Here is a 26,685-nt window from a genome sequence, read left to right as displayed (position 1 = left end):
GTGGATGATAAGGAAAATAGAGCTGTTAGTTATACATTTGTTCCACTATGAGGATTGTTATTGGTGCGTCAATGTGCGTGCGTATCTTGATCCGAGCGTGTGTGGAAGCATAAGAGAGATCACACAGACGGAGATAAAAGCAGGGATTGAGTCAGTTTGGATCCCAGTTGCAGGGCTGACAGGGAGAGAAGATGGTTGTCTGTGTGTTGGTGAGCTCATTCATCACAGCTTGACAGAGATATTTCCATGAGCTTGGAAGCCCTGTTCTGGCATTCCTTTGGTCACACCGCCCTGCCTCTCTAACATGCGTGTATATAACTTCCACCCCGCCGAGCACCGATGCGCCCAATGCATTCGGTACAGAGTGACACTTCTTGGCCGACCTTGGCCCACCACTGGGGCTGCTGACAGCGGTTCAGAGGAGCTGGCCCAAAAAGACACAGCACCCTCCTAATCTTGAAGAGCTGGGCTGGGCTGCTGTGATTTACTCCTCTGGCCAGCGCTCCTAAATCCTCAGCAAGACTACACAGTGTCTGAATATCAAGCGGCCGCCCGTGGGCTGCATGTGAGGAAGGAGAGAGGAGGGGGAGGAGTGAGCGGCTGCCGCCAGCCTTTAACTGCTAGATCGATTCAATTAGTTCTTTAAAATGGGGCCTGTCAGGCTGCTTATGTTGCGCTGCAGAGTCATGGTGGCTGTGCTGTTGGGACTGAATAGGGACACAGATTAGCAAGATGATTCAGCTGAGCGTTGGGCCGGAGAGAGGAGGAGGGAGGCAGTTAACACCGAGGCATTGCAATGACGACACCGGTCTTAAAACAGAAGGAGACACGTCTGTCTTAGAGGATGTTCATAATACTGAATGCTCCAGTCTAGTCTGGCTGTGGGAACCGAAGTGGCCGTCTATAGTGTGATTGTGTGTATGTTTGTGTATGTCCGGTGTGTCCATACTGTGTGATAGAATCCTCTCTCCACTAACCGTATCCCTCAGGCAGGTCTGGGGGTGTGTGGAGGTGTGTCCTGCTCATGTAGTTCCTGTGTCTCTGGGAGCGGACGCGTCTCTCCTGGGCCCGCTGGTCGCTGGACGGGACACACGGAATGGTGGGCGTGGCCCCGTTGGTGCTCAGGATGGGCGTGTTCTCATCCACGATGCAGCTGAGAGGCCGGCCGGGGCTGGAGTACTCCGACGCAGGCCTGGGAGAGACAGGAAACAGGAAGAGATCACAGTCAGACAGGGAGGGTGGGTTATAATATATCCTTCATGGTAGGTTTGTTCAAATCAGGCCCGTGTCTATTCATATTTCATATCTAGCTGTGCTTGTAATACGCTTAGATGCTAGGGCTAGACCACGGCTTGCTCCTGCTTTCTTAAGCATCATGAGGTCAGTGAGGCAGAGACATAGACGCAGGCACACACACAGAGCAGTACTGAGTGATGGGCCTGAGGCCAGTCTAGAGCAGAGTAACAGGAAGGGAGCTGATAAGGGAGCAAAGAGAGAGAGAGACTGTGGAGCAACAATACCGTCTGGAGCATAAGAGACTTAGGGCCCCGTTCAATAGTCTGCAGTGTCTCCTAATACAAATTCAATGCTGTCTAGGCCTTGGGGACTCATGCCTCATGCCATGGGTTTGAGGCTGGGCAGTGGGTAAGACTGTGTACTCACTCAGCCTGGACTCAGGGACAGACATAACATAGTAAAAATGTAAACCAGTCTCCCTCCATTTAGTATATGTTACAAATTACAATTTGTATATATGTTAAGAATTTTCAATACGTATGATATGTTAGGAATTCCACTTTGTTGTGGCTAACATTAAGCTAGGTGGCTAATGTTAGCTAGTTACTAATTAGCAAAAATGCTAAAGTTCGGGTTGCTAGACATTCACTATATACGCCCACCCATCCTACCCAACCAACCTCCCTCCTTTAGTGTTTTGGCTTCAGTAACCTGGTGTCATCATACCAAACATATCATACTAATTTGAGTGTCACAGATTTACATTTACTATGTTACATCAAGACTTTGAGGCCAGGCTGACTCACCTGGTAGGCCTCTCCCACTGTGTGGTGCGTGTGATGTGGTTCAAGTACTGGATTCGGCCAGACGCAGTCCTCCGCTCCTCCCAGCTGGATGCAGCAGATACAAACACACACACACACATACATACAAAGCAGTGAGTGGACATTGAGGGCAACCAAGTTCAGGTAGTACCTCCTGTTTCAAAACATTTCCCCCCTACTAAACATGACCCAGATATTCCCCACAGAGCTTCACGCTAGCTAATAGCTCACCCAATTCCTCTGGCGCACACCAACCCCAGACTAGACTCCCTAACCCCAGCCAACATCATTGGCTCAGTGCTGAGGTCAGTCGTGCTAAGCTGGTGAAGTGTCTGAACAGCAGAGCCTCTGGCTACTTAGATTGGAGTCTGAGACACCACACCACATGCTGTCTGGAACACTTTTGGTTGTGGGGCTTTGTGGTTATGATAGGCTCAGACTGACCCTGCTGTGAGGGTATGATGTGGTGATAGTGGGTCCACTGTCCAGTACGGACAAATGTTAAATGGAGTTGTGGTGTGTTGGTGGGTATGGTACTCACCCGTCTGGCAGGTCGTTGTCAAACAGACGGCTGCAGTCCACCACTGGGCCTCCTGTGCCTATCCTGTCTCTGGACTGCAGGCTCACTTTGGTCACACAGACACATTCAGATACACATAGGAGAATGACTGGGTGGTAGAATCTCACTCTATTCATGTCCTCTCATACCAGAGACTAAAACGGAATTATTTTAAAACTGTGAATTGCTGTAATGCAATACTGTAATGATGTTATTTAGGGCTAAATGAGGAATCTATTTTTAAGAGGATCACATGGTCAAATCCTCTTGTGGGTGACAAGATGATCGTGTCTGGAAGTAGAAGTATCAGTCGTCTGCACTCTGACAGTGGCCTGACCAGTCCGAATCCCAGTTCTGGAAAGGACCCAAGAAGTGAGTGGAGGGCATGTATTAATGCTAGACTCTATGTCTACTGTAGCTAGCTAACCCTGGCCTCTCTGCCACCACCCAGGCTGTTCAGTGTCCATGTTGGTGGGTCAGAGGTGAGGTGGCGTGGCAGCGCTGCTGTGACTGTCTGTCACCAGGCCCTGTGGTGCAGATGGAAGTGCGGGCCGTCTGAAGTCAGAGGGATGTGCTCATCAAGCCTGGTGTCAGAGGCACGGCACGCTCAGTCAGAGGCACGGCACGCTCAGTCAGAGGCACGGCACGCTCAGTCAGAGGCCCGGCACGCTCAGTCAGAGGCCCGGCACGCTCAGTCAGAGGCACGGCACGCTCAGTCAGAGGCCCGGCACGCTCAGTCAGAGGCCCGGCACGCTCAGTCAGAGGCCCGGCACGCTCAGTCAGAGGCCCGGCACGCTCAGTCAGAGGCCCGGCACGCTCAGTCAGAGGCACGGCACGCTCAGTCAGAGGCACGGCACACTCAGTCAGAGGCCCGGCACGCTCAGTCAGAGGCCCGGCACGCTCAGTCAGAGGCCCGGCACGCTCAGTCAGAGGCCCGGCACGCTCAGTCAGAGGCCCGGCACGCTCAGTCAGAGGCACGGCACGCTCAGTCAGAGACACGGCACGCTCAGTCAGAGGCACGGCACACTCAGTCAGAGGCCCGGCACGCTCAGTCAGAGGCCCGGCACGCTCAGTCAGAGACACGGCACGCTCAGTCAGAGGCACGGCACACTCAGGGGCAGCGCTCAACGCTTTACACACCAACGAATCACTGGGAAAATAAGTCCCCCTGCAGGCTCAGGTTACTGGAGGGAGCCTACATGGTGTTGGGAGGGTTTCTGGTTCTCTTTCTATGCGTGGTGGTGTAGTGAGGTCTTATCAGCATTATAAAAACAACTGTGGTTAGCCTGAGGTTCTAATAATGGAGTGGTAACACTTCAGGTACATAACAGTTTTACCTGAATGTACGTGAGTGTGTGGTGAATGTCTGTGTGGCCTGCTGGTCACCGCTGTACTCACCCACTATCTGACCCCTCACTGTGTCACTGTCATTGAGGCCCAGCTTGTTCATGTCCAATCTCTGATCTGTGGAGGAGAGAGAGGAAGGAGGAGAGGGAAGAAGAGAGGAGAGAGAGGAAATGGGGATCGATCACTGTCTGAGAGACATGTAAACTAGCATGTGTTGGGAGGGTTTTTGTCCCCGCAGACAAGTCCCTTTGCTCTGTATCGTTTACATCACCCACAGTGAATTCCTCTCTCTCTCCCTCCCTCCCCTGGAGGCTGGGTATGGGATATGCACTGGAACAGATGGTCTGTGGAGTGGCCATGGGCCGTAAAAAAACCACTGAGCATCGGTACCGAGCAGCCTGCAGTTCACTACAGAGGTCAAACATTTGACAAATCTCTGCACAAAGCCGGCACTATTCCACCCAGACTGAACATGGACATGAACCCCTGCCAATGTCTGGAAAGTCTTTGTCTACGTTCTCAGCCCAGGCTGAAAAACAAAACAAAAAGAAGGACCAAAGAAATGTCAGGAATACCACGTTGCCTGCAGACATGAGAAATGCCACTATCTGTTCACTGTTGTCTGAGTGTCATGCAGAACAGCTCAGGATGTGCGTCTAGACTAAACAGGGACCAAAAGATGGTCGGTCAAACCATTACAAGACTGGGGCAATGAGCGTGCACACACAAACCCAAAGCCCCCTAAAACGCCTGTGGACAGGACACAGTGGAACAGCTGCAAAAAGCACAAGCGAAAGAATGACAAACATACACTTGAATAAGACCACAACCGAGGGACATAACAAATCTATGCTTACATTTAAATAGCTGTACAATTATGCATGTCTGAGTAAAATGACCGGTTGTGTAGATTTGCAGACCGAGATAAACGGAGGTTAGTGACTGTGGCGCATGCTGCCAGTCTAGGGGACAGACGAGGGTGGAGGGCATGAGGAGGGGGGAATGAGAGGAAATGCAGAGGCAAACTACTCACAGCTGAGGCACAGGGTTCGGGTTTTCCAGGAAAACAAGTGGCAGGGGCTTCTAGGAAAAGCAGTGGGATTTTGTCCTTTTTCCGTCTACAAGACCGTAGCAGGCCTATCAGCATAGTATACATACAGTGGGAGGGGGAGGCCCTTTGGTAAAGCCATCACTGGGTCCCTGCCTGGCTGCCACTGCTGCGTTGGCTTGGAGTGCCAAGCCTCAATCTCATTTAGCCATTCGCTTCGGACATGACATGTTTACAGTGATTGTGGGCTGATGCTGATCGTCTTTTCCTGTTCTGACACGGCAGAATGTGACCCCGCTCACAACCTGGTCTGTGCCCTGTCAGGAATAGGGAGAGAGTGTGCGCACTTGTGAGGGTACTGCTCAATGTGTCACTGTGACAGGAGAAGGGGATTATTAGCCTGTGACTCCGCTAGCCTGTGACTCCGCTAGCCTGTGACTCCGCTAGCCTGTGACTCCGCTAGCCTGTGACTCCGCTAGCCTGTGACTCCGCTAGCCTGTGACTCCGCTAGCCTGTGACTCCGTTTGTGGGACAGACAATGGGTCACTACACAGACATTACCTCACAGCATTAAATACACACACGCACACTAATTCAATCAGGTAGTCCTTACAGCCGGTGTCTTTGAGGCGGTTGATGGCGTTGGATAGAAGGCGTACACAGCCCAGGAAGCCAGCCCCCTGCTTCTTATGGATCTTCTTGTGGTTCCACACACTGATGGTGATGGAGTCAGACTTGCCAATATATCTGAGGAGAGAAGAGAGAGACCAGTCACTTCCAATGTAGTGTAGATGTTACTAAAGCCCGTGTGAATGCACTGTTCCAACAGGCCAGTCTTTGCCTGGATGTCCCCGCTGGGGAGGCACACATCCGCTCGGGGCTGCCTGTCACCGCGGGCTGTGTCCCCACAAGAACACAGTCAGGATGTGTCTGAGAGGGATTTTCCGCAAGGCGTCTGTGAATGTGCGACTCCCGACCCCAAGAGTCGGGGTACGAGACGGACGAACGCAGACAGATCCTGAGTCATAAATCATCCAAAGGCAGCCCTTCGACCCAAAATCACCCAGAGAGGGAGAGAGAGAAACGAAAGAGACAGGGAGGAGGAGAGGCTGAAAGACAGATAGAAAGAAGGATATTGTAAGTGAGGAAAAGAAGGAGAGAGTGAACAGTTGAACCATGACATTACTCCCTGACTGCCTCTGTTATCACTCTTAGGTAGTGTGTCAGTCGAGGCCTGGGTATTAAACTCACACTACGTGAACCTGACGTGGCACATCTGTTCGGCCCAGTTCCCTTCCTCAGTGTAAAACTAATCATCCATAAAGTTAGCAGACTGCATCCCACTATAATTATCATGCTGCTTACTGAAACTAAAGGGATGTGAAACAATGGGGCTGTGAGTAAGATGTCTGGACATTTTGAGTGGAAGCCAAATGCCTGTCTGGGGTGCTATCTGAGACCATTAGAATGCAGGACAGATTTGTAGGGGGGAATTATTACATCCAACACAGATCTGGATATGATTATTGTATCAAATAGTAAGGGCAGTAGACTAGACATTGGATTAAGCTTTTCAAAACAAGATACAGTATGTTTACATACACTATACACATGCCAAACATACCAAACTCTCTATGATTACTTGTAATAAGATAAGAGTTTCTCCTCTTAGGCCATCTCTATGTTCTGTCTCTGGTTGGTTGAGGTACAGTATATGGCATATTGCATGGCAGTTGGTGCTAGGCAGGCCAGGCTGTCACCTTCCTCAGCAGGCAGAACAGGACCAGCTGGGCCCTGGGGACACTACCGCCACCTGTTCCCCCAATCCCCATAGCAGCAGAGATGGGACAGAGAGGGACAAGGGCCTGGGCCAGGCTATGGGACCACAACACAGCATATGCTAAGCGATTCATCCAATAAAATTGAGGAGGTTACCACATCAGTCACCGGCATCATTAATAAGTGCAACATCCACGCTGAGCTTAAGGTTAGAGCTGCCGGTTTCAGGGAGCAGGACAGTATTCCGGACGCTTATAAGAAATCCTGCTACAACCTCTAACGTGCCATCAAACAGGAAAATTGAATCCTACTACAACGGCTCTGACGCTCGTTGGACGCGGCAGGTCTTGCAAACTATCACGGGGTACAAAGGGAAACCCAGCCACGAGCTGCCCAGTGACGTGAGCCTTTCCAGACGAGATAAATGCCTTCTATGCTCGCTTCGAGGCAAGCAACACTGAACCATGCATACAGTTCATTGACTATAGCTCAGCGTTCAACACCATAGTGCCCTTCAAGTTTATCACGAAGCCAAGGACCCTGGTACTGAACACCTCCCATTGCAACTGGATCCTGGACTTCCCGACAGGGCCACCCCCAGGTGGTGGGGGTAGGCAACAACACATCCGCCACGCTGACCTTCAACACGGGGTGCGTGCTTAGTCCCCTCCTGTACTCCCTGTTCGCCCGCTACTGCATGGCCGCGCACAACTCCAACACCATCATTAAGTCTGCTGATGACACGACGGTGGTTGGCCTGATCAGCGATGACGATGAGACAGCCTATAGGGAGGAGGTCCGAGATCTGGCAGTATGGTGCCAGAAAACAGGAAACGGAGGGCCGAATACAGGAAATGGAGGGCTGAACATGCCCCCATTCACATCCACGGGGCTATAGTGGAGTGGTGGAATTATCATGGTCCACACACTCCAACACAGTCGTGAAGGCACGACAACACCTCTTCCCACTCAGGAGGCTGAAAAGATTTGGCGTGGGCCCTCAGATCCTCAAAAGGTTATACAGCTGCACCACCGCTTGGCATCCGACTGCAAGGCGCCATCCAGGACCTGGACGTCAGGGAACTCGGCCCCAGTGATGTACTGGGCCGTTCACACTACCCCCTGTAGCACATTGCGGTCGGATGCCAAGCAGTTGCCAGTCATGGGAAGGCCTTCAAAACTGTCGAAGACTCCAGTCGCCCAAGTCATAGACTCTCTGCTACTGCACGGCAAGCAGTACCGATGAACAAAGTCTGGAACCAACATGACCCTGAACAGCTTCTACCCCCAAGACAAATAGTTAACCAACCTGGACTACCTGCATTGAGCATTTTTTCACTAACTCGTTTGACTCATCACTTACGCTGCTGTTACTGTTTATTATCTATCCTGTTGCCTAGTCACTTTATACCTATGTACATATCTAGCTCAAATACTTCGTACCCCTGCACAACGACTTGGTACTGGTACCCAATGTATATAGCCAAGTTATCGTTACGCATTGTGTATTTATTATTACTTGTCTATTATTTCTCCATTTTCTTTCTCTCTGCGTTGTTGGGAAGGGCCCGTAAGTAAGCATTTCACTGTTAGTCTACACCTGTTGTTTTCGAAGCATGTGACAAATAAAATGTTATTTGACATATTCATTAACATATTATACTTCTTAGTATAAATGTAGTTTGAAGCGTGCTGAACAAGAAACTGATAGGTTTGTCCCCTGGTTTGTCCCTAATAGGGCTACAGAGCCGTATTACAGTCCAGTCTGTCTGCTCCACATACTTTAACTGGGCTGGATAGGAGTCGAGGAGAGGCAGTTTGCCAGCGAGACACAGTCTGCTATCCTTGGCATACAGGCCACTTCCGCAACAATGCTGGCTGGGGTCAGCGGTCACGGGCCAGTCTGTTGGTCTGACCACTGACAGCACCACTGAGGAGGCCCTGACGTGTCAATGTTGCCATGAGCACATACACTTCCTCAAGCTGTGCACATACAACCAATGGAAAAAAGCTTTAGTGCCAACTAAGCAAAGGCTTTTCTGGCTCTGCTGAGCGTGAGAACCAGGTGTTTCAGACACCATTTGAATAGGTGTGAGTGTGCTCAGCTACCCTCAGTCAATTAGACTCCACACACTGAGGAGAGTCCACGTGCCTTAGCATGGAGTAGTAATCCTTAACCCTGACACACAGAGGGAGGGCACCTAAAGGTTTAACATAGTCATTAACAGGAAGAAACACAGGCAGGTTCCAGTTGAAAAATAAAAAGTGGAGAGTTGTGTGTGCGTGCGTTTGGCTCCGTCTTGGGAGCACACAGGTTGATGTCCTCCCATCCATCACCGTGTCCTGCACTCTCTCTCCTCCACAGTGGGACTGACTGACTGACTGACTGACTGAGGGCTGTGTTTCCCTCCTGTCAAACGGGACATGAACAGCTAATTAAACAGCCATGTTGGGAGAGGGTCTGGTATCCTGAGCAACCAAACAAACGGAGACATGTGCTTCCTCTTTCTGTTAGCTACGCGTGACGGCTGGATAAACACTGGGCAAATACTGGAAACTTTCACTCCCCCACTCTTTTCCCAGGTTGTTTTCACAAGACAAGCAGTCTTTGGGAAAAGCGACACGGGTGCAACAAGATATGCACATATCTCTGTCCAAAAGGTAAATGGCTTCTGAGATGAGTTTCCCTCCCCACGGTTCAATTTAAATGTTTTTCTTTTTCACGTTAACTACCCCAGTGGAGTTGTCATTGCTGGCCTACAGATAAGTGAGAGGACAGACATAAACCCAGCTTATTGTAAGGCATTCAGATCCGGCAGAGTCAATGTCTGACACATCCCCGATGTCCACTTGGCACATTGGAGTTGGGTGAGGGAATGCGTAGATCACAGGAGGTTGGTGGCGCCTTCATTGGGGAGGACGGGCTCATGGTAATGGCTGGAGCGGAATGGTGGAATGGTATCAAATACATCAAACGCATGGTTTCCATGTGTTTGATGCCATTCCAGTCACGCTGTTCCAGCCATTATTATGCGTTGTCCTCCCCTCAGCAGCCTCCACTGGTGTAGATATAGCATAGAGGGCACTGGTGATAGTTATAGAGAGGGGCCGCAGTTCAGCAGAATGCTGGTTCATTACTAAATCAGCAGGTTAAGGTAAGGTTTCTGTTAGATACACGGTTTCACATCTAGTCACAGCTGCTTCTATATGGATGGTATGTCAAGCCATGCTCTGCGCTATCCATTATGTTAGCTGAGTGATGAGGGGACTCACAGGTCGTAGTGCTGGTTCCACTTGGGGTCGAGGGTGTTCTTCACGGTGTCTGTGGAGTGACACTGTCCTGAGCCGTCCACCACCACTTTGGCAAAGGGATCAGGGAGGCCTACAGGGGAACACACACACACACATACACACACACACATACACACACACCATCAGCACACTGGCCTGGCCAAGGACAGGCTGTACTAGGAGAAAATGTTACAGGCATCACTCCATCATTATTTGATGATTTCATTATGCAGATGGAAGTGAGACTATCTGGTTTCTGAAAGGGGGAAAAGAGGTCATTTGAAGAAAACTACTTTTGATGAATAACATTCTATGACAGTCTAGGAATGGCTGATGTGTGAATCTGATAGTGTGACTGAACCTGAGCCGAGTGACAGATATCTAGAGATACTGGTGGAAATGACATTGACACTAATAGACAGACCTGAGGGACCTGTTGGATGACATTTACCTGCACATAGCCTGGGTGTGGTGGACACACAAGCTCACGGACACGCACACACACATATGCCATGCAGGCCCACACAAACAAAACAAAACTGCACTTAGAAATACATCTCTCCGTATACATAAACACACTATCCCACAGAGACAAGCCTGCCTTGCTGCCACACAAGGCAGAGTTCTCTCCACCCAGGCCCTGACTGAGTGAGTGTTTACTCAGCCCCTGAGTGCTGGAATGGGAGGAATGGGCACCAGAGAAACCACCTGAGTGAGGGACCTTAACACACTCACTCTCCATGACAGCCTGACCCAAACACATCCAAACACTGGGGCCACTATGTACACCTAGCACACACTGAAATGCTGTGCTGTTTCACTCTGAAATGGACTAGCTTTAAATGACGGTATAAACGTTTTATTGATATCCCATACTTAACCTTTACAGAATTGCCCCAATTAACCACATTTGGGCAGACTTAATACAACATTTTGAACAGAAATGCAATGGTTCACTGGATCAATCGGAAAATTTGCATATATACTGAAATTGCGCCTAACCTGGAAAAATACATTGTGACCCTTTTCAAGGAAGAAAAAAAAACGTGTTTTTTTCCTTTGTATTATCTTTTACCAGATCTAATGTGTTATATTCTCCTACATTAATATCACATTTACACAAACTTCAAAGTGTCTCCATTCAAATGGTATCAAGAATATGCATATCCTTGCTTCAGGTCCTGTGCTACAGGCAGTTAGATTTGGGTATGTCATTTTAGGCGAAAATTGAAAAAAAGGGTCCGATCCTTAAGAGATATTTCAGACCTGTGTGACTCAATGCATGAAATGTGAATGAAACAAAGGGAATAATATAGTCCTAGTTGTATTAGTAGTTTTATTGGCTAATATTGATAATAAGCTACATCATTGTGACGTGGTGAGTTCATCATTCTCCCCACAAACATATCAGTAGTAACATTACAGGCTACTAACCCTTTCCTCTTTGCTGGTGTAGTGTAGTGGTTGGTTAAGTGTGTTAGCATGGCGTTCTGCTGGTAGGGAACTCTAGCAGCTGGCAGCAGGCCCTCTTTTATCAGCTCAAACTGACCCACATTTCACATTTCTCACGGGGGATACATATCTCACACTGCAGACATCAAAGCCCTCAAGCCCCCTGACTATGAAACTATAAAGCCATTTAACATGGAGTCGAGGATCAGAAACACAGCTTTCACTGGGTTACTTACGAAAGAAATCTTTCTTCACCAGGTTTTTGGCGCAGAGGACTGAAAGAGAAGAGGAGAATGAGGTGTTATTTTTAATCGTTGCAGATAGACACATATTACACACTGACAGGCTGTTGTGATCGTGTGGTTACATCACTGCCAAGGGAGAGGTTTGTGCAGGGCTGAAGTCATACACTGCTGCTCAGGGAACTGAATCGAAAAGCGCTCCATCTTGGATATGGATAGCCTTGGCTACATTACATAAGCAGCAAGAGCATTTCTTCTATAATGTGTAATGTAAGACAAGTAATGTGACTTTCAGGTGATAGAGAAAACACATGAACATATATCTTTAGCCAGACTGGATTGTGCCAGACCCTATATCTCTACATTTGAGTGTGTGTACTGATCATAAGCTGACAACCAGGTGATGACTCAATGACATGAGGAACTCTCCTGTTCTGCTCCAGAACATAGACCAACATCAACATGCTTTATAGCTATGGTAGTTGATTAACAGCAACTCAACCGAGAAAGTAACTTGACGATAGTGCATATGGGCACTTGTTGGCGACATGCTGAATCATAGGGCATTCGCACATGAATTCAATATGAACTATTAAAAGGGAGGGGCATATTCTTCCCCACAGCAGCCAGCCTGCAGCAGCAGAGCAGTAGATTGGACAGGTCCCCAGTGAGAACCATGAAGGGGCTGCTGAGGCAAGAGGCAGAGCCACTTAAACACCTTCCACTGGGCCTGGATGAACGGCCACCTGGGTGTCTGGAGCCACCGACACACACTCAGTCACTTACTCAGCCATGGCCAAAACCCAGTCCCTCTGGTCCGCTTCAGTACAGACACAGGCAAGAATGGCCTTTCTATTGTACTTCAATTACCTTTGTGTATTTGGTCTATGTATTTTTTGGGCCATCCCGGTCACATCCCACTGATCAAAATCCACCCACTATGCTCACTACCACCGCCGTTCAATACCACCCCCATAGACGCCAGCTGCGGTGCGACAGCCGTCCATATTTGCCATGTGTGTCGATTTCAGATCTTTGAGAGATGAAATCTGTATCATGTCTGGCGGGCTCCGAGGCCGTTTGTGTGTCTTCTCTCTACAGAGACCCGCTCACATGCAGGTGTGTTCAGACTTTACTTTGCTAAAACAAATAAACAAAGGCAGGCCCATAGGGGCAGACAGCAGCCTAAGCCATTGAATCTACAACCACCGCTATTCATCTGCCCCTCCCCACCCACCCACAGCTAAACACAGGGAGAACCACAGTGCTTACACTGCATGTGAAACATAACCTGACTCCTAAATCAATTTAGGTCTGAGCTGAAACAACGTATGAGAGGGAACAGAACACCATTTAAAAGTGCCATGGACTGAATTAAACACACAAATCACAGACCGCAGTGTGAAACACAAACATCTACACATGGTGTTTACTGATACACTCAGCACACACAAAGGGTTTCTGGGTTTAATGAAGATTACATCATTAAGATGGAGAAAAATAGGTCTTAACCGAATCTAAACCCTCTTGGGGGATGGGAAGGGAGAACATGCTCGACAGACGAGGAAGAATTTCTTCCAGCAAACATCCCTGGGAATGTGTTCCGTTCCAGTGAAACCCACCTCATTACTCAAACATCTGGTATGCATCTCTCTCTCTCAGTCAGTATCACACACACACTGTATGCCAGTCATCACACATACCACAGGCCCCTGAAAGGGTCCACAACACCTCGCTCTGCACACCCGCTCTAGCTCCAGTGATCTAATTCATTATTTACAGGCAGAGAGTAGTGAGAGAGAGAGAATGTCGGGGTGTGGGGTGCTGTGAGGGGGTGAGGGGTTGTAAGAATCAGGTAACAACACTCTGTGATATCACTATTCAGGTCTTGCTTCTTTTACATCCAAATACGGGCAGAACGACATACGCTGGGTCCTGAAAACTAGCTACATAGTGCGTTTCTCAAAAATAGATGATTAAAGCAAAAGAAATTCACTCTCAAAGCTGGTCATTTTCTGTATTTTCACAGCAGCAGCGGAGCAAAGGTACAGGACATGGACATGAACAGTTAAAACGTTACAGGGAGTCCCAGTGAGAAAGGGCAATGGTGAGTCATGTAAACTGGGAGAGAGGAAGAGGGAAGAGAGAGGAGGCGGTGACACAATAGGTCTGTCTGACTGTGGTAGAGAAATGACACGTCACAGAACACCAGAACTTGCAGTAATGTCCCTCTGACCGGGACATGAAAACCAACGGGCCTTCTGTAAGCATACATTAAACCTAGCCATCAATACAGCAGGAAAACAACACTACACTTATACATGTAAAATATAGAACAGGCCGAATTACAGCCGAGCACAGCGGACCCAAGACAAAACCACTGAAATTACAGAGATAACCAGACAATGGCAGCAGAGAAGCCAATGATGAGATAGACTGCAGCACATGAATGGAGCACCGGGCAGCAATCATCATCCAACGTAAGCCAACCATCAGAACATGAGAGGAGTTCTCATTACTAGGGCCCTATAAAATCTGCCACGAGGAGAACGGGGATGGAATCACAGTATCCAGACATTAAAACAGAATTCAACCATATAAATTGTTTTATTGAACTTAGTAGGGAATCAACTAAATGTATTGAAAATTCATTAATTTGAGCAAGTTTATCATACATAACACATGAACAGAATATATCAGTGATATGTATTTCCTGCAACTTTCTGAAGAGTTAACGAGAATACTGTGTATCTGTGTATGCACAGTGAGCACGTCTACCACTTTGTGTAGTCGTTAGCGATGATGCTAATGAAAAGTCTTCTGGTAGATGGAAAGGCTTTCCAAAAAACCTTCTCAATTAAATGTTAACTACAAAGTAACCTATGCTTAAATGGATTATTTGCATCAATCTAGTGGGTATTTATTCCATGTGTAACTCTGTGCTGTTGTTTGTGTCGCACTGCTTTGCTTTATCTTGGCCAGGTTGCAGTTGTAAATGAGAACTTGTTCTCAACTGGCCTACCTGGTTAAATAAAGGTGAAATAAATAAAATAAAACATTTGTTTTGCAAATTCTACCATCATACACCACAAAAATAACACTAAATAATAGCCTCTTGCTATGTGCTACACCCCAAAATCTACATTTATAAAAGATGTCACTGACCTCAAGTGGTCTCCTGATGTGGTTTAAGCATTGTTGTGGACTTACAACATCCAATTTAGTTGTTTTTCTATTTTAAAAAAAAGTTTGATTTTGAGAGTAAAAACCTGAAAAGAAACAGGGGAAAACAGAAACCTTGAAAAACTTAACTGAGAATACGGAATCAGGCCAAAAAATAACAGATTTTCTAGGGACCTACATTACATACAGACAAGCGTAAACTCAGACACCATGGGCCAACTGCCTCTCCTTCAGTCAATATATAACCTAACCACCAATATAAGTGGTAGGATAGGCAGGTCAATGTTATGCAGGTATTGAGCAGATAGTCTGACTGATCACGTAGTAAACCAGAGAGTGAAGACTGGATGTAAACTATAATGATGTACACATATTTCCGTGAGTCCAGCCCTGACTGTCTGATGGGTTTCCCCGGAGAAGGGCAGCTAAATGAACTTACCGTGGCTAAACATGGCGGGTTCCAAATAATGTGAGCACTGGTTGACCCCAGGAAAGGGAACGCCGTGGTCAGATCGGGCTCTATGCCAGCGGCTCAGCAGGCTTCCCCCTTGGATGGATGGACAGACTGACTGCAGTAGGAGCCCGGAGATGGACCTGCTAGACGGTACACAGTGTCCCGGTCCACTCTTCAGGGGTGTCACCCCTTACGGGACGGAGGGCTGAATTGCTCGGCTCTGCTTTATACTTTTACAGGGAGAGGGTTCAGTGAGTTATTGAATCTTACATGAACACAAAGGGTTATGGGACCCTTGGTTTGTACCTCACTGTCACTCCTTCTGGCCACATTTTGGTTTGTTAGTGATTTCTCAAGGGCTCTTTCCCATGGTAGCTGAGCACTTGCCTCTTGTGTGTAAATCTGAATGTCAAACAGCCATGCTCTTAAATGTTTCTCCGATGATGGTTGTTTAATACTTCTCATGGTGTTACATACACTACATGACCAAGAGTATGTGGACACGTGTTCATCGAAAATCTCATTCCAAAATCATGGGCATTAATATGGAGTTGGTCCCACCTTTGCTGCCATAACAGCTTCCACTCTTCTGGGAAGGCTTTCCACTAGTTGTTGGAACATTGCTGCGGGGAATTGCTTCCATTCAGCCACAAGCGCATTAGTGAGGTCGGACACTAATGTTGGGCGATTAGGTCTGGCTTGCAGTCGGCATTCCAATTCATCCCAAAAGTGTTTGATGGGGTTGAGGTCAGGGTTTTGAGCAGACCAGTCAAGTTCTTCCACACCGATCTCGATAAACCATTTCAATATGGACCTCGCTTTGTGCACAGAGGCATTGTCATGCTGAAACAGGAAAGGGCCTTCCCCAAACTGTTGCCACAAAGTTGGAAGCACAGAATCGTCTAGAATGTCATGGTATGGTGTAGGGTTAAGCTTTCCCTAGACTGGAACTAAGGGGCCTAGCACGAACCATGAAAAACAGCCCCAAACCATTATTCCTCCTCCACCAAATTTTACAGTTGGCACTATGCATTGGGGCATGTAACGTTCTCCTGGCATCCACCAAACCCAGATTCATTCGTTGGACTCCCAGATGGTGAAATGTGATTCATCACTCCAGAGAACGCATTTCCACTGCTCCAGAGTCTAACGGCGGCAAGCTTTACACCATTCCAGCCGACGCTTGGCATTGTGCATGGTGACCTTAGGCTTGTGTGCGGCTGCACAGCCATGGAAACCCATTTCATGAAGCTCCAGATGAACAGTTCTGGTGCTGAAGTTGCTTCCAGAGGCAGTTTGGAACTATGTAGTGAGTGGTGCAACTAAGGACAGATTATTTTTACATGCTCCGCGCTTCAGCACTCGGCAGTCCCGTTCTGTGAGCTTGTGTGGCCTACCACTTCACGGCTGAGCCATTGTTGCTCCTAGACGTTTTCACTTCACAATAACAGCCCTTACAGTTGACCGAGGCAGCTCTAGCAGGGTAGAAATTTGATTAACTGAAAGTCACTGAGCTCTTCAGTACGGGCCATTCTACTGCCAATGTGGTTCGATGGAGATTGCACGGCTGTGTGCTTGATTTTGTACACCTGTCAGCAACGGTGTGGCTGAAACAGCAGAATCCACAATTTGAAGGGGTGTCCACATACTTTTGGTGAGATAGTGTATTTACAAGTAGTTTCTAAATAGAAAATAACTGATGGAGGATCTGAATGTTGAACAAGGAAGAGAACTGTGGGGGACAGTCAGAGAACCATCCTGGAGAAAGAGAATGGTTGCACATCCCATCTCACCAACACAGAATATTGCATTAAACGGTCCATAAGCAACTGAAGAAACATAGCAAACACCATATCGCTGACAGAAATATATTGGCCATATGATCCAACCTACGGAACACCCCCATTTAATCTACTTTCTGTCACGATAGCTTTGTTTAATGACATAAAGTTAAATGATTGTCCCCATTTCCTGCCAGCACACAGAATTCTTCAAATGTATGGGTTTATAGGAAGTCTGTCCTGATGACAGGAGCCTTCCCTAAGAAAAGGAAACCGGCCAGCTTGCACCTACAGGGCGGCATCGTAAATCTATTTTTATTGGTCACGCCGGGCGCACTTTCTCATACTCACACACTGACAAATATATAGCTCTCTCCATCCAGGCACATAAACATGGCCACACACACACACACACTTCAAGCATTTCGCTACACCAGCAATTACATCATGTGACCAATTAAATTTGATTTGATTTGACACACGTAAATATAGAGAATGCAACATTATGGGCACTTGCACAAACAGACACAAAAAGCGCAACACTCACAATCCTGGGGAAAAAAATGTAGAAAACATTATTTTGGTTAGTTAGAATCACATAATTTATTTCCCATGTCCACTTTTAACAAAATGCTGTTCTCAAGGAGTTGCGATGTTTTGCACAACCGAGTAATGTATTTGCCAAAGTGAATAAGGGTGAGGAGTTTGATTGAGAGGGAGCTAGCTGGAGAGTCAAAATTGGTACAAAAAGTGACAATTCTAACCAATTCCACCTTATTACCCATGTTGCAGGGTTTTGACTAGATGGGATACAGCTTTTGTCATATTTTTCGTAACAGGTTAGGAGAACTTACACAAAAGGTTAGAACTTATGCAGCAGGTTAGGAGTATTAACATAGCAGGTTAGGAGAATTAGGTTAAGGTTAGGAAAACTTTTCTACTTTTGACGTTCATTTGGCAAAAGCAGTTTCCCTTCTAGCCATGACTATGCGGAAGGAAAAATATCAGCCTTGTCCAAAATCCACCCCTGGTGCAAAACTCATTTTCCAAACATTTCTCACCCTGTCTGCCCCTACTAAACACTCCGGAAAAACATCACGTAACCCTCTGCATCTCGGCGCATCTTAAATCCTCAGTCACCATAGCGACGGCGGTATCGAGTCAAGGCTGAGAGAAGGGTCTCTCTGTGTGTCTGTGTTTCTCATTCTGGTCGCGCTGCCGGCAGCTCAAAGACCCAACAACTGCAGTGTGACTGACAGGGAGGAAGGACAGCACAATTGAGCTGCTCACAACGGGAGAGGAGTAGGCTAATGAGTGTTGACATTTAAAACTATGAATACAGTAATGGAGAAGAATACCACACACAAACAAACAAACACTATAATAGAGGTGGGCTCAGAGGCATTCCTAATTGTTGTATAGCAGTGGAATGAGTTGAGTGTGGATATGACAGGGTGGACAGAGTAGACTTGTAGTGTACAGTTATTCAATGGTGTCAGCCTTGTACCAGGCGCGGCGCTGCAACATCAGTCAACTAAGGTATCTGTGGGGGTGACAAAGTGAGTAATGATGAGTGTAGCTGCTGTATATCACAGCTTGAATGCTAATGATAACCACGCCGCGCGCCCTTCCCTCCATCACCAGGCTGTCCACACAGCCTTCATAGGGAACTGGGATCACATGCAACTCTGATAAATGACAAAAGCCTTTTAGGCTAACACATTCTACATTTACTTCACATTCTTATCTAAATGGCCCACAACCAAACAGCTGGAGAGGAATTTGAAGCTGCAGCTGGACACATATTCAGAAACCCACCCACACACACTTCCCTCTTATGACCCATGAAGCCTCATCTCTTAATATCCTGTTAAAGATGTGGTATCACTTAATGTCCTCCTACAAGCCTTGAGTCATTGGCACCGACAGGAACAAACACTTGGAACATATCTAATGACTAAACTGGAACATAACCCGGCATTCCAGCATAGGAAGCAGAGGAGTTGTGTATCCTCCTTGTGTCTGACAGTCAGTCAGTGGGTTATTAGTCACATCATAGGTTTCCAAATCACAGCCCAAACTAGGCAAACACCACAACCTCCTGGCCTTCTCGGTCAAAATCAATGAACAGATAGGTTAGAGGCAGGCAGAGAGCTTGGGGGTAAAGTTAAAGTTCCACCTATGGAGAAAGAGAAGTGGGTGAGTCTCTCCCAGGGCTGGACACAAAGAGACGCAGTGTCCAGGGACTCAATGCACCCCGCCACTCAGGCCACCTGGGGAGGGAGAGGTCACATGACACACTGAATGAGCAAACAATCACTAGCCAAAACAAAATGGAGGCACTTCAGCTGGATCCCACACATCTCCCGCTCTCTCTCTCAAACACACACTCAAACTCTACCACTCGAATTATAACCCAGTGGGATGGAACATGGGAAATGGATGCTGTGGGGAAAAAGGGGGATTCACAGTGCTGCCCTGGTGTACAGCTCTGTGGTTAACCATCACACTGGAGTGCCTGTGGAGGAGGAGGAAGTGGGGGTGTGGGAAAAGAGAACTGCCTTATAAAAACCCACCATTACCAGCATGTCCAAAGTCAAAATCAGGTCTGGAATTTAACAAAAGAAAAAGAGGGACATGTCAAAATCAACCTCTTTCAGTGTGAAATCATAATTGTGTGACCCAAAACAATAGTGCTGCTGCTGCTAACCCCTGCACCACCCTTCCCCTCCACCTGGTTCCCCTAGTCCAGTGCCCTGACCCAATCCACCAGACAGTCTGACATCTCCCTGGAAAGCCCTCCTCCGCCCATCCCCTGCCTGCCTGCCTGCCTGCCTGCCTGCCTGCCTGCCTGCCTGCCTGCCTGCCTGCCTGCCTGCCTGCCTGCCTGCCTGTCCATAGCCCTGTTTTGACTCCAGGACTGAGCGCTCTCATTCACAGCACTGTTCTTCTGTAAACAAAAGGCTTCCTTTCCCCCCAACCACTCCTCCCTTCACTGCGCCTTAAAAAAAAATGAGAAGAAAGGTGGAAGGAAGGAGAGGGAGAGAGTTCGGATCAACAAGTGTTGGAGGTGGACCGGGTCCTAATCTGTAATCACCAATCCGCTTCCTCCTGCAGCCTGATCCATCTCCTGGTTTCCCCACTCTTGAGGGCGAATATCCCTCTGCTTCCAGCCAGCCCATTAGGCGCTGGTGGGTTCTCAAATCCGGGCCTGTCTAGGCTCTCATTCCAAGAGAATGTGAGTCTTATCTGGGCTGGGGCTTCCATTGCCTCTCCACAGAGGAACAGTGACAGGACAACATGACTCACACACACATAAAAGGGTTCAATGGGAATCGAGACAGTACAATAAAGTCCTCATGGACATTCTATAGGGTAGTTGTAGACATTAAATGAGGGTAGGTCATTTATATGGCCTATGTGTTGTGTGTCATGGTATGTCTGCCTGGGCTTGCTGTGCTAACATGAGCGTGCCACACGCTCCAGAAAGCCCTGCTTAGTGGGACAGTCCAGTAGGTTTGCCGCTGGGCAGGACTCTCCTCTCTATGTGTGCACTTAGCTCTGCTCCGGACAAAAGTGGGTTGTTTTTTAAAGACCTTGCCACACCACTTAACTGTAGACCTGAATGTAGCCTAGTTGGGCAGAGTGGGGGTTAGTGGGGGAGTGCAGAGTAGAATTTCATCAAACTCAACTCTTCAGAGCGCAAGTGTGGAAATATGGTTGGGCCAATGGACTGGTAGAAAATGTAAATATCCACCTAAGGGAACTTTTACATTTTAGGAAATCCACTTATGTAAATATGCTAATCTGATAAGACTTCTGCTGAGCAAATAAACGCTGATATTAAGAGTCTAGGTAGGAGCTGAGTGATCAGGGAAGAGGCTGCCAGGAAAATCTCCTAACGCCTGTAAACAGAGCTGGAACTTCCAAAGCTTTAAAATTAGATGTGTGAAAAAAACCACCACCAAGATCTCATCATCTCACCTGTCACTTCAGATCATAAGGAAAACAGAGCAGGCTATTAAGAAAAAATATTTCCACTAGGCTCAAAATCATGGGAGCATTCAAAGACATGCTTCATCTCCCACACTCTAGAAGTGGAGAAGTCTTCTCAACACAGGGTTCTACAGTGTGATCATTTCACTCACATATGCACTTAAATATTTAGCTGTGAAACCGGAATTGTTTTATTTAGGCGCGCCTAGATAAATGAAGGATTCTAGCTTTAATATCTCAAATATTTGTCATTGTGCTCCTAAATTTCTTTGCGTGTGCCTACATTTTTCACACGTGCTCCTTATAAAAAAGGTCAGCGTTGAGCCTGCAACAACTAGGGAATGGAGAGGAAGGTGGGAGAAACCCTGCTGTGATGTACATTACGGCCACAAAATAAATACAGCTGAATAGGATCCCCAGAACTACTATTACAAACTGATGGACAGTGGAGCTGACATCTGGCACATCTGGCACACAGTCACTGTAAAATGACATGCATGTTGGAATTACAGAGGACTCAAAATGTTGCACATACAAAAAAAGATAAAAAACAAATGTAAATCATCAGAGATGGTCCAAGAAACCTCTCATTATCAGACTTAACACACCAGTGTTGAAAAGTGACGACATGTTCTGATGAGCTCAAACTAAGAACCTGTACAGTCAGGTGACATGATGTCTGGTTGGACTGTAGAGAATGTCTACCAGGGGGAAGGTGGCATTCATTGTTGCCAAACTGAACCATTCTCCTGATGAAGACAATGAGGGAAGTGCTATTTAAAAAATATATTTCACCTTTATTTAACTAGGCAAGTCAGATAAGGACAAATTATTATTTACAATGACGGCCTACTCCGGCCAAACCCAGACGACGCTGGGCTAATTTAGTGCCACCCTATGGGACTCCCTATCACGGCCAGATGTAATACAGCCTGGATTCGAACCAGGGACTGTAGTGACGCCTCTTGCACTGAGATGCAGTGCCTTAGACCGCTGCGCCACTCGGGAGAGACAAGAGTCACACAGAGTCAGTAAAGCAACCTTCACTGCTAAACCTGTCTGACCATGCAAACAGATGGGCTGACGACATTCTTGGTGTGAGAACATGTCATCCATCTTACATCACCCTTTCCTCCATGAGGCCTTGTGTAATTGCATAAGGAGTCAACACCAACTATTTTTAGAACCAAAAAGAAGGAACTCATCCCTATGTTTTTTGCTGTATTTTTGGTACCCCTGCGTAAGTAGGCCTACATGTGTTTTTTCCACTGTGTGATACAATGTGCCTGAGAGGAAGTCATCCAGTTGAGTAAAGTCTTCCACAGCACTGATGCTTAGTGAGGAGTCAAAACAGTGAGCACTCAGCTTCTGCCAGCTTGCACCACTGTTGGCTGGGACTGGGCAGTTTAGAGTGGCTGCATGGCTCTCTAAAGCTCTTTGGCTCCTCTGCACTTTCTGATGTAGACTAATGGAGGAGAGGCCGGGGTAGAGCCACAGAGGAGAGAGGGATATTACTAACCTGTTTAACAGACATGGAGGTCCGCCACGGCCCGGAGCAGAGAAATACTGCTGCTCCCTTCATTTTCCTCCCTGTGAGTTTGTTTCATAAAATGATTTCACAACTCTGTTTGAGAGGAGGGTTACATCATGAGTAAGCCACGATTTGGGCCATGCCAACCATCACACTGCCTCGAGTAGACTCTGATTCTTCTTTTCACCTGAACAGCAACGTAATACAATGAATGTGCTCCATCCCTTAACCTTGAAAGCCTATAGGTAAAGACACAACAAGAGGGTAACTTAGGCCCTATGTATCGCCAATGATTTGGGCATAATTACATGTTTTCAAAGTAAAAGAGACAATGTAGTCCACACACACACACACACACACACACACACACACACACACACACACACACACACACACACACACACACACACGTAGGCTATTCACACAACATGTGTATCTGTTTATATGCATTCTTGGGGGACCCAGTCATCCTTGATTGTCAACATTAGGTACAGTGAACTCCAAAAGTATTGGGATAGTGACGCATTCTTTGTTGTTTTGGCCTGTACTCCAGCACAATGGATTTGAAATGATACAATGACTGAGGTGCAGACTGTCAGCTTTCATTTGAGGGTATTTTCATCCATATTGGGTGAACTGTTGAGAAATGACGTACACAGTCCCCACATTTTAGGGGACCAAAAGTATTCACTTGTGTATTAAAACAGTAAAAAGATAAGTATTTGGTCCCATATTCATAGCACACAATGACTACATAAAGCTTGGGACTCTACACATTTGTCGGATGCATTTGCGGTTTGTTTTGGTTGAGTTTCAGATAATTCTTTCACCAACAGAAATGAATGCTAAATAATGTATTGTGTCATTTTGGAATCACTTGTATTGAAAGTAAGAATAATGTGGATCCTACCATGACTATGGATAATCCTGAACATATTATGAATAGTGATGAGTGAGAAAGTTAGACACACAAATATCATACCCCTAAGTCATGTTAACCTCTCACCATTACAATAACTGGGGAGGTTAGTTATTTTTGGGGGGTATGATATTTGTGCGTCTAACGTTCTCACTCATCATTACTCACAATTCATTCTGGATTATCCGTAATCATTAGGAATGCACATTATATCAGTGAGCATATCGGAATAGAACGATATTAGCTAAAAATGCCAACATCGGCCCGATGTCTAGTTTAATGCCAATGTGCAAAATCTGACGTGCATACGTATAAAATACAGCGCTACACAGAAGAGGGTTTACATGAAATGTTACATACACAGCTGGACAAGATGGAAATGGACACAGTGACAGTGCGCACCGAGGAAGAGAGGCTACGGACAGACAGAGCTGAAACTTCACTGCTTGACATGTATGATGAAATCCTGGTTGAGAATGAAAAGACTGAACAAATGAACAACAAAACGAAACAGCAAGTAAGTGAAAGAAATCGTTTTTTTTTTTCTGGTCATGGGGACATATGTAAATGCCAACAAAATAACTTATTGGTCAGTGTGTGTGTGTGTGTGTGTGTGTGTGTAACCTTTATTTAACTAGGCAAGTCAGTTAAGAACAAATTTTTATTTACAAATGATGGCCTACCCCGGCCAAACCCGGACGACGCTGGGCCAATTGTACGCCGCCCAATGAGACTCCCAATCACAGCTGGATGTCATACAGCCTGGATTTGAACAAGGGACTGTAGTGACGCCTCTTGCACTGAGATGCAGTGCCTTAGACCGCTGCGTCCGTGTGTGTGTGTGTGTAACTATACTAGAATGCTTAAAGGCTGCTAAAATTAAAAAATTTCGTTATCGGGTTTTTTTGGCAAGGAAAATATTGGATATCGGTATTGGAAAAAAATATCGGCGCATCCCTAGTAATCACTGTATCATCCATATTAATGTAAGTGTTTAGAAACATTCTTATTTAGAATAAAAGTGACTCCAAAATGACACAATACATTATTTACCATACATTTATATTAGGCACAAAATAATCTGAAACACAACCAAAACAAACAGCAAATGACTCCAACAAATTTGTAGAGTCACAAGGTTGATGTAGTCATTGTGTGCAATGAATATGGGACCAAATACTTACTTTTTTGACCACTTTAATATAAGTGAATTTGTCCCAATACTTTCTGTCCCTTAAAATGTACAAAAAGTGCTGTAATCTCTAAATGGTTCACTTGATATGAATGAAAATACCCTCAAATTAAAGCTGACAGTCTGCACTTTAACCTCACAGTCATTGTATCATTTCAAATACAAAGTGTTGGAGAGTCAGAGTCAAAACAACAAAAATGTCACTGTCCCAATACTTTGTGAGCTCACTGTATGTGCTGCTGACAGACATTGAGCTCCATGATTAAAAACCATGAGCAAATGGCATAATGTGCAGGTGTCTACCATAAACAGCTTTTACTGGGTGTTTTGAAGTGTGTAACACGTGTCTACGCACCATTGTGTCATGTCTGTCCCAGCTTTAGCACCATTGTGTCATGTCTGTACCAGCTTTAGCAATTGAGGGACGTGGGCAGAGTTGTGCCATGCTGCTATAATGAGATCATTCCAAGTCTGGGCAGCTCTGATTAGTGTGCAGGGAGATGGGGTTAATAAGGAGACACGGCTAAAACTTTGAGATCTTATTTCTTGCTCTCGCTTAGAGAAGGGTTATGGCCACTTATATGACAGCCACGTTTAAAAGCCTTGAACTTTTTGGGGCGTAAGATGTAGCCTAGTGCATTACACTTCAGTCACCTGTGGCCCCTCCCCTGATGAGTCAGACCAGGGCTGTAATTACACATCCCATCTCACTTATAATGCACATTGAAACCTTGACCTCATACTCTAGACTTGACTGGCTGGAGTGTCTGCGGCCTCTGATCCAGCTAAACCACAATGAATCATCGGGCCATTGTAGCGATTGTTTTAATGGAGCGGTCCTGGATGGGGAAGGTACTTTCATAATGATTTTCCACCTAGCAAGCCACAACTTATTAAGCAGACAGTTACACAATAACTGGGTCAATCTAGCAAACAAGGCACCGAGTTAAAAAGACTCCCTCTTCTTTCTACAAGGATAAGGTTACCGACCTCATTCTGGAGAGTCCCTATAACTCTAGGACTATGGAATGAGTTGAAGGCTGTGTAATCATGTTGAGAGTAGTCCTTGTAATAACAGCGTTAACTGGGACCGTGTATGCAGCCATTTTAAAAGAAGGATACCTGGCCGTCCTTAAGCCAGTCAAACAGCAAACAATACTTGCTGAATGAAGTGTAATTCTATTTAAAAAGGAGAAGGGGCATAATGTTTGGTGACTTTCTAACTAGCCAACTACCGGACATGACAGTCTTCAGAAATAGACATTTTAAAAGAGTCATCCTCTTCGCTCACATGCAAAAATCATTTACAGGAAGCCTTGGTATATTTGTTCAACTTTAGTGGAAATGCCATTTGAAATGTGATCTGGTGTGAATATAAACATCTCGTGATCTATCTCCTCAGAGGACCAAGGGCTCAACGGCAGGCTGGGTACAGACAGATGCTTTGTGTCAGCTGTGAGCCCCTTGTGGTTTTCACACCAAGCATCCCATAACACTGGTGACTTAGAGACCCATATCTGCTCAAGGTTAGAGAAGTATGGGTTAGAGGTCGGCCGATTATCATTTTTCAACGCCGATACCGATTATTGGAGGACCAAAAAAGCCGATACCGGTTGATCGGTCGATTTTTTATTTTCTTTATTTATTTGTAATAATGACAATTACAACAATACTGAATGAACACTTATTTTAACTTAATATAATACATAAATACTATCAATTTAGCCTCAAATAAATAATGAAACATGTTTAATTTGGTTTAAATAATGCAAAAACAAAGTGTTGGAGAAGAAAGTAAAAGTGCAATATGTGCCATGTAAAAAAGCTAATGTTTAAGTGCCTTGCTCAGAA

The 26,685-nt window shown here is 46.4% G+C and overlaps 1 protein-coding gene across 1 annotated transcript in view; it reads right to left on the bottom strand.

Annotated features, from left to right (window-relative positions):
• LOC106601396 (E3 ubiquitin-protein ligase SMURF2) overlaps nucleotides 1-26,685 on the bottom strand; it is a 50,971-nt gene that overhangs the window by 15,638 nt on the left and 8,648 nt on the right. The window contains exons 2-8 of the mRNA XM_045715198.1: nucleotides 11,773-11,811; nucleotides 10,067-10,175; nucleotides 5,628-5,761; nucleotides 4,018-4,083; nucleotides 2,602-2,686; nucleotides 2,043-2,126; nucleotides 978-1,192 (exon numbers count right to left, since the gene is read on the bottom strand). Of these exons, the coding sequence (XP_045571154.1) occupies nucleotides 978-1,192; nucleotides 2,043-2,126; nucleotides 2,602-2,686; nucleotides 4,018-4,083; nucleotides 5,628-5,761; nucleotides 10,067-10,175; nucleotides 11,773-11,811 (732 nt within the window). The remainder of the gene's footprint in view (nucleotides 1-977; nucleotides 1,193-2,042; nucleotides 2,127-2,601; nucleotides 2,687-4,017; nucleotides 4,084-5,627; nucleotides 5,762-10,066; nucleotides 10,176-11,772; nucleotides 11,812-26,685) is intronic.

Source organism: Salmo salar, chromosome ssa03 (genome assembly GCF_905237065.1).
Source record: "Salmo salar chromosome ssa03, Ssal_v3.1, whole genome shotgun sequence".
In the NCBI taxonomy this organism is placed as follows: Eukaryota; Metazoa; Chordata; class Actinopteri; order Salmoniformes; family Salmonidae; genus Salmo; species Salmo salar.
The sequence above is the reverse complement of the archived record's forward strand: the minus strand, read 5'-3'. Positions and strand labels throughout refer to the sequence as shown.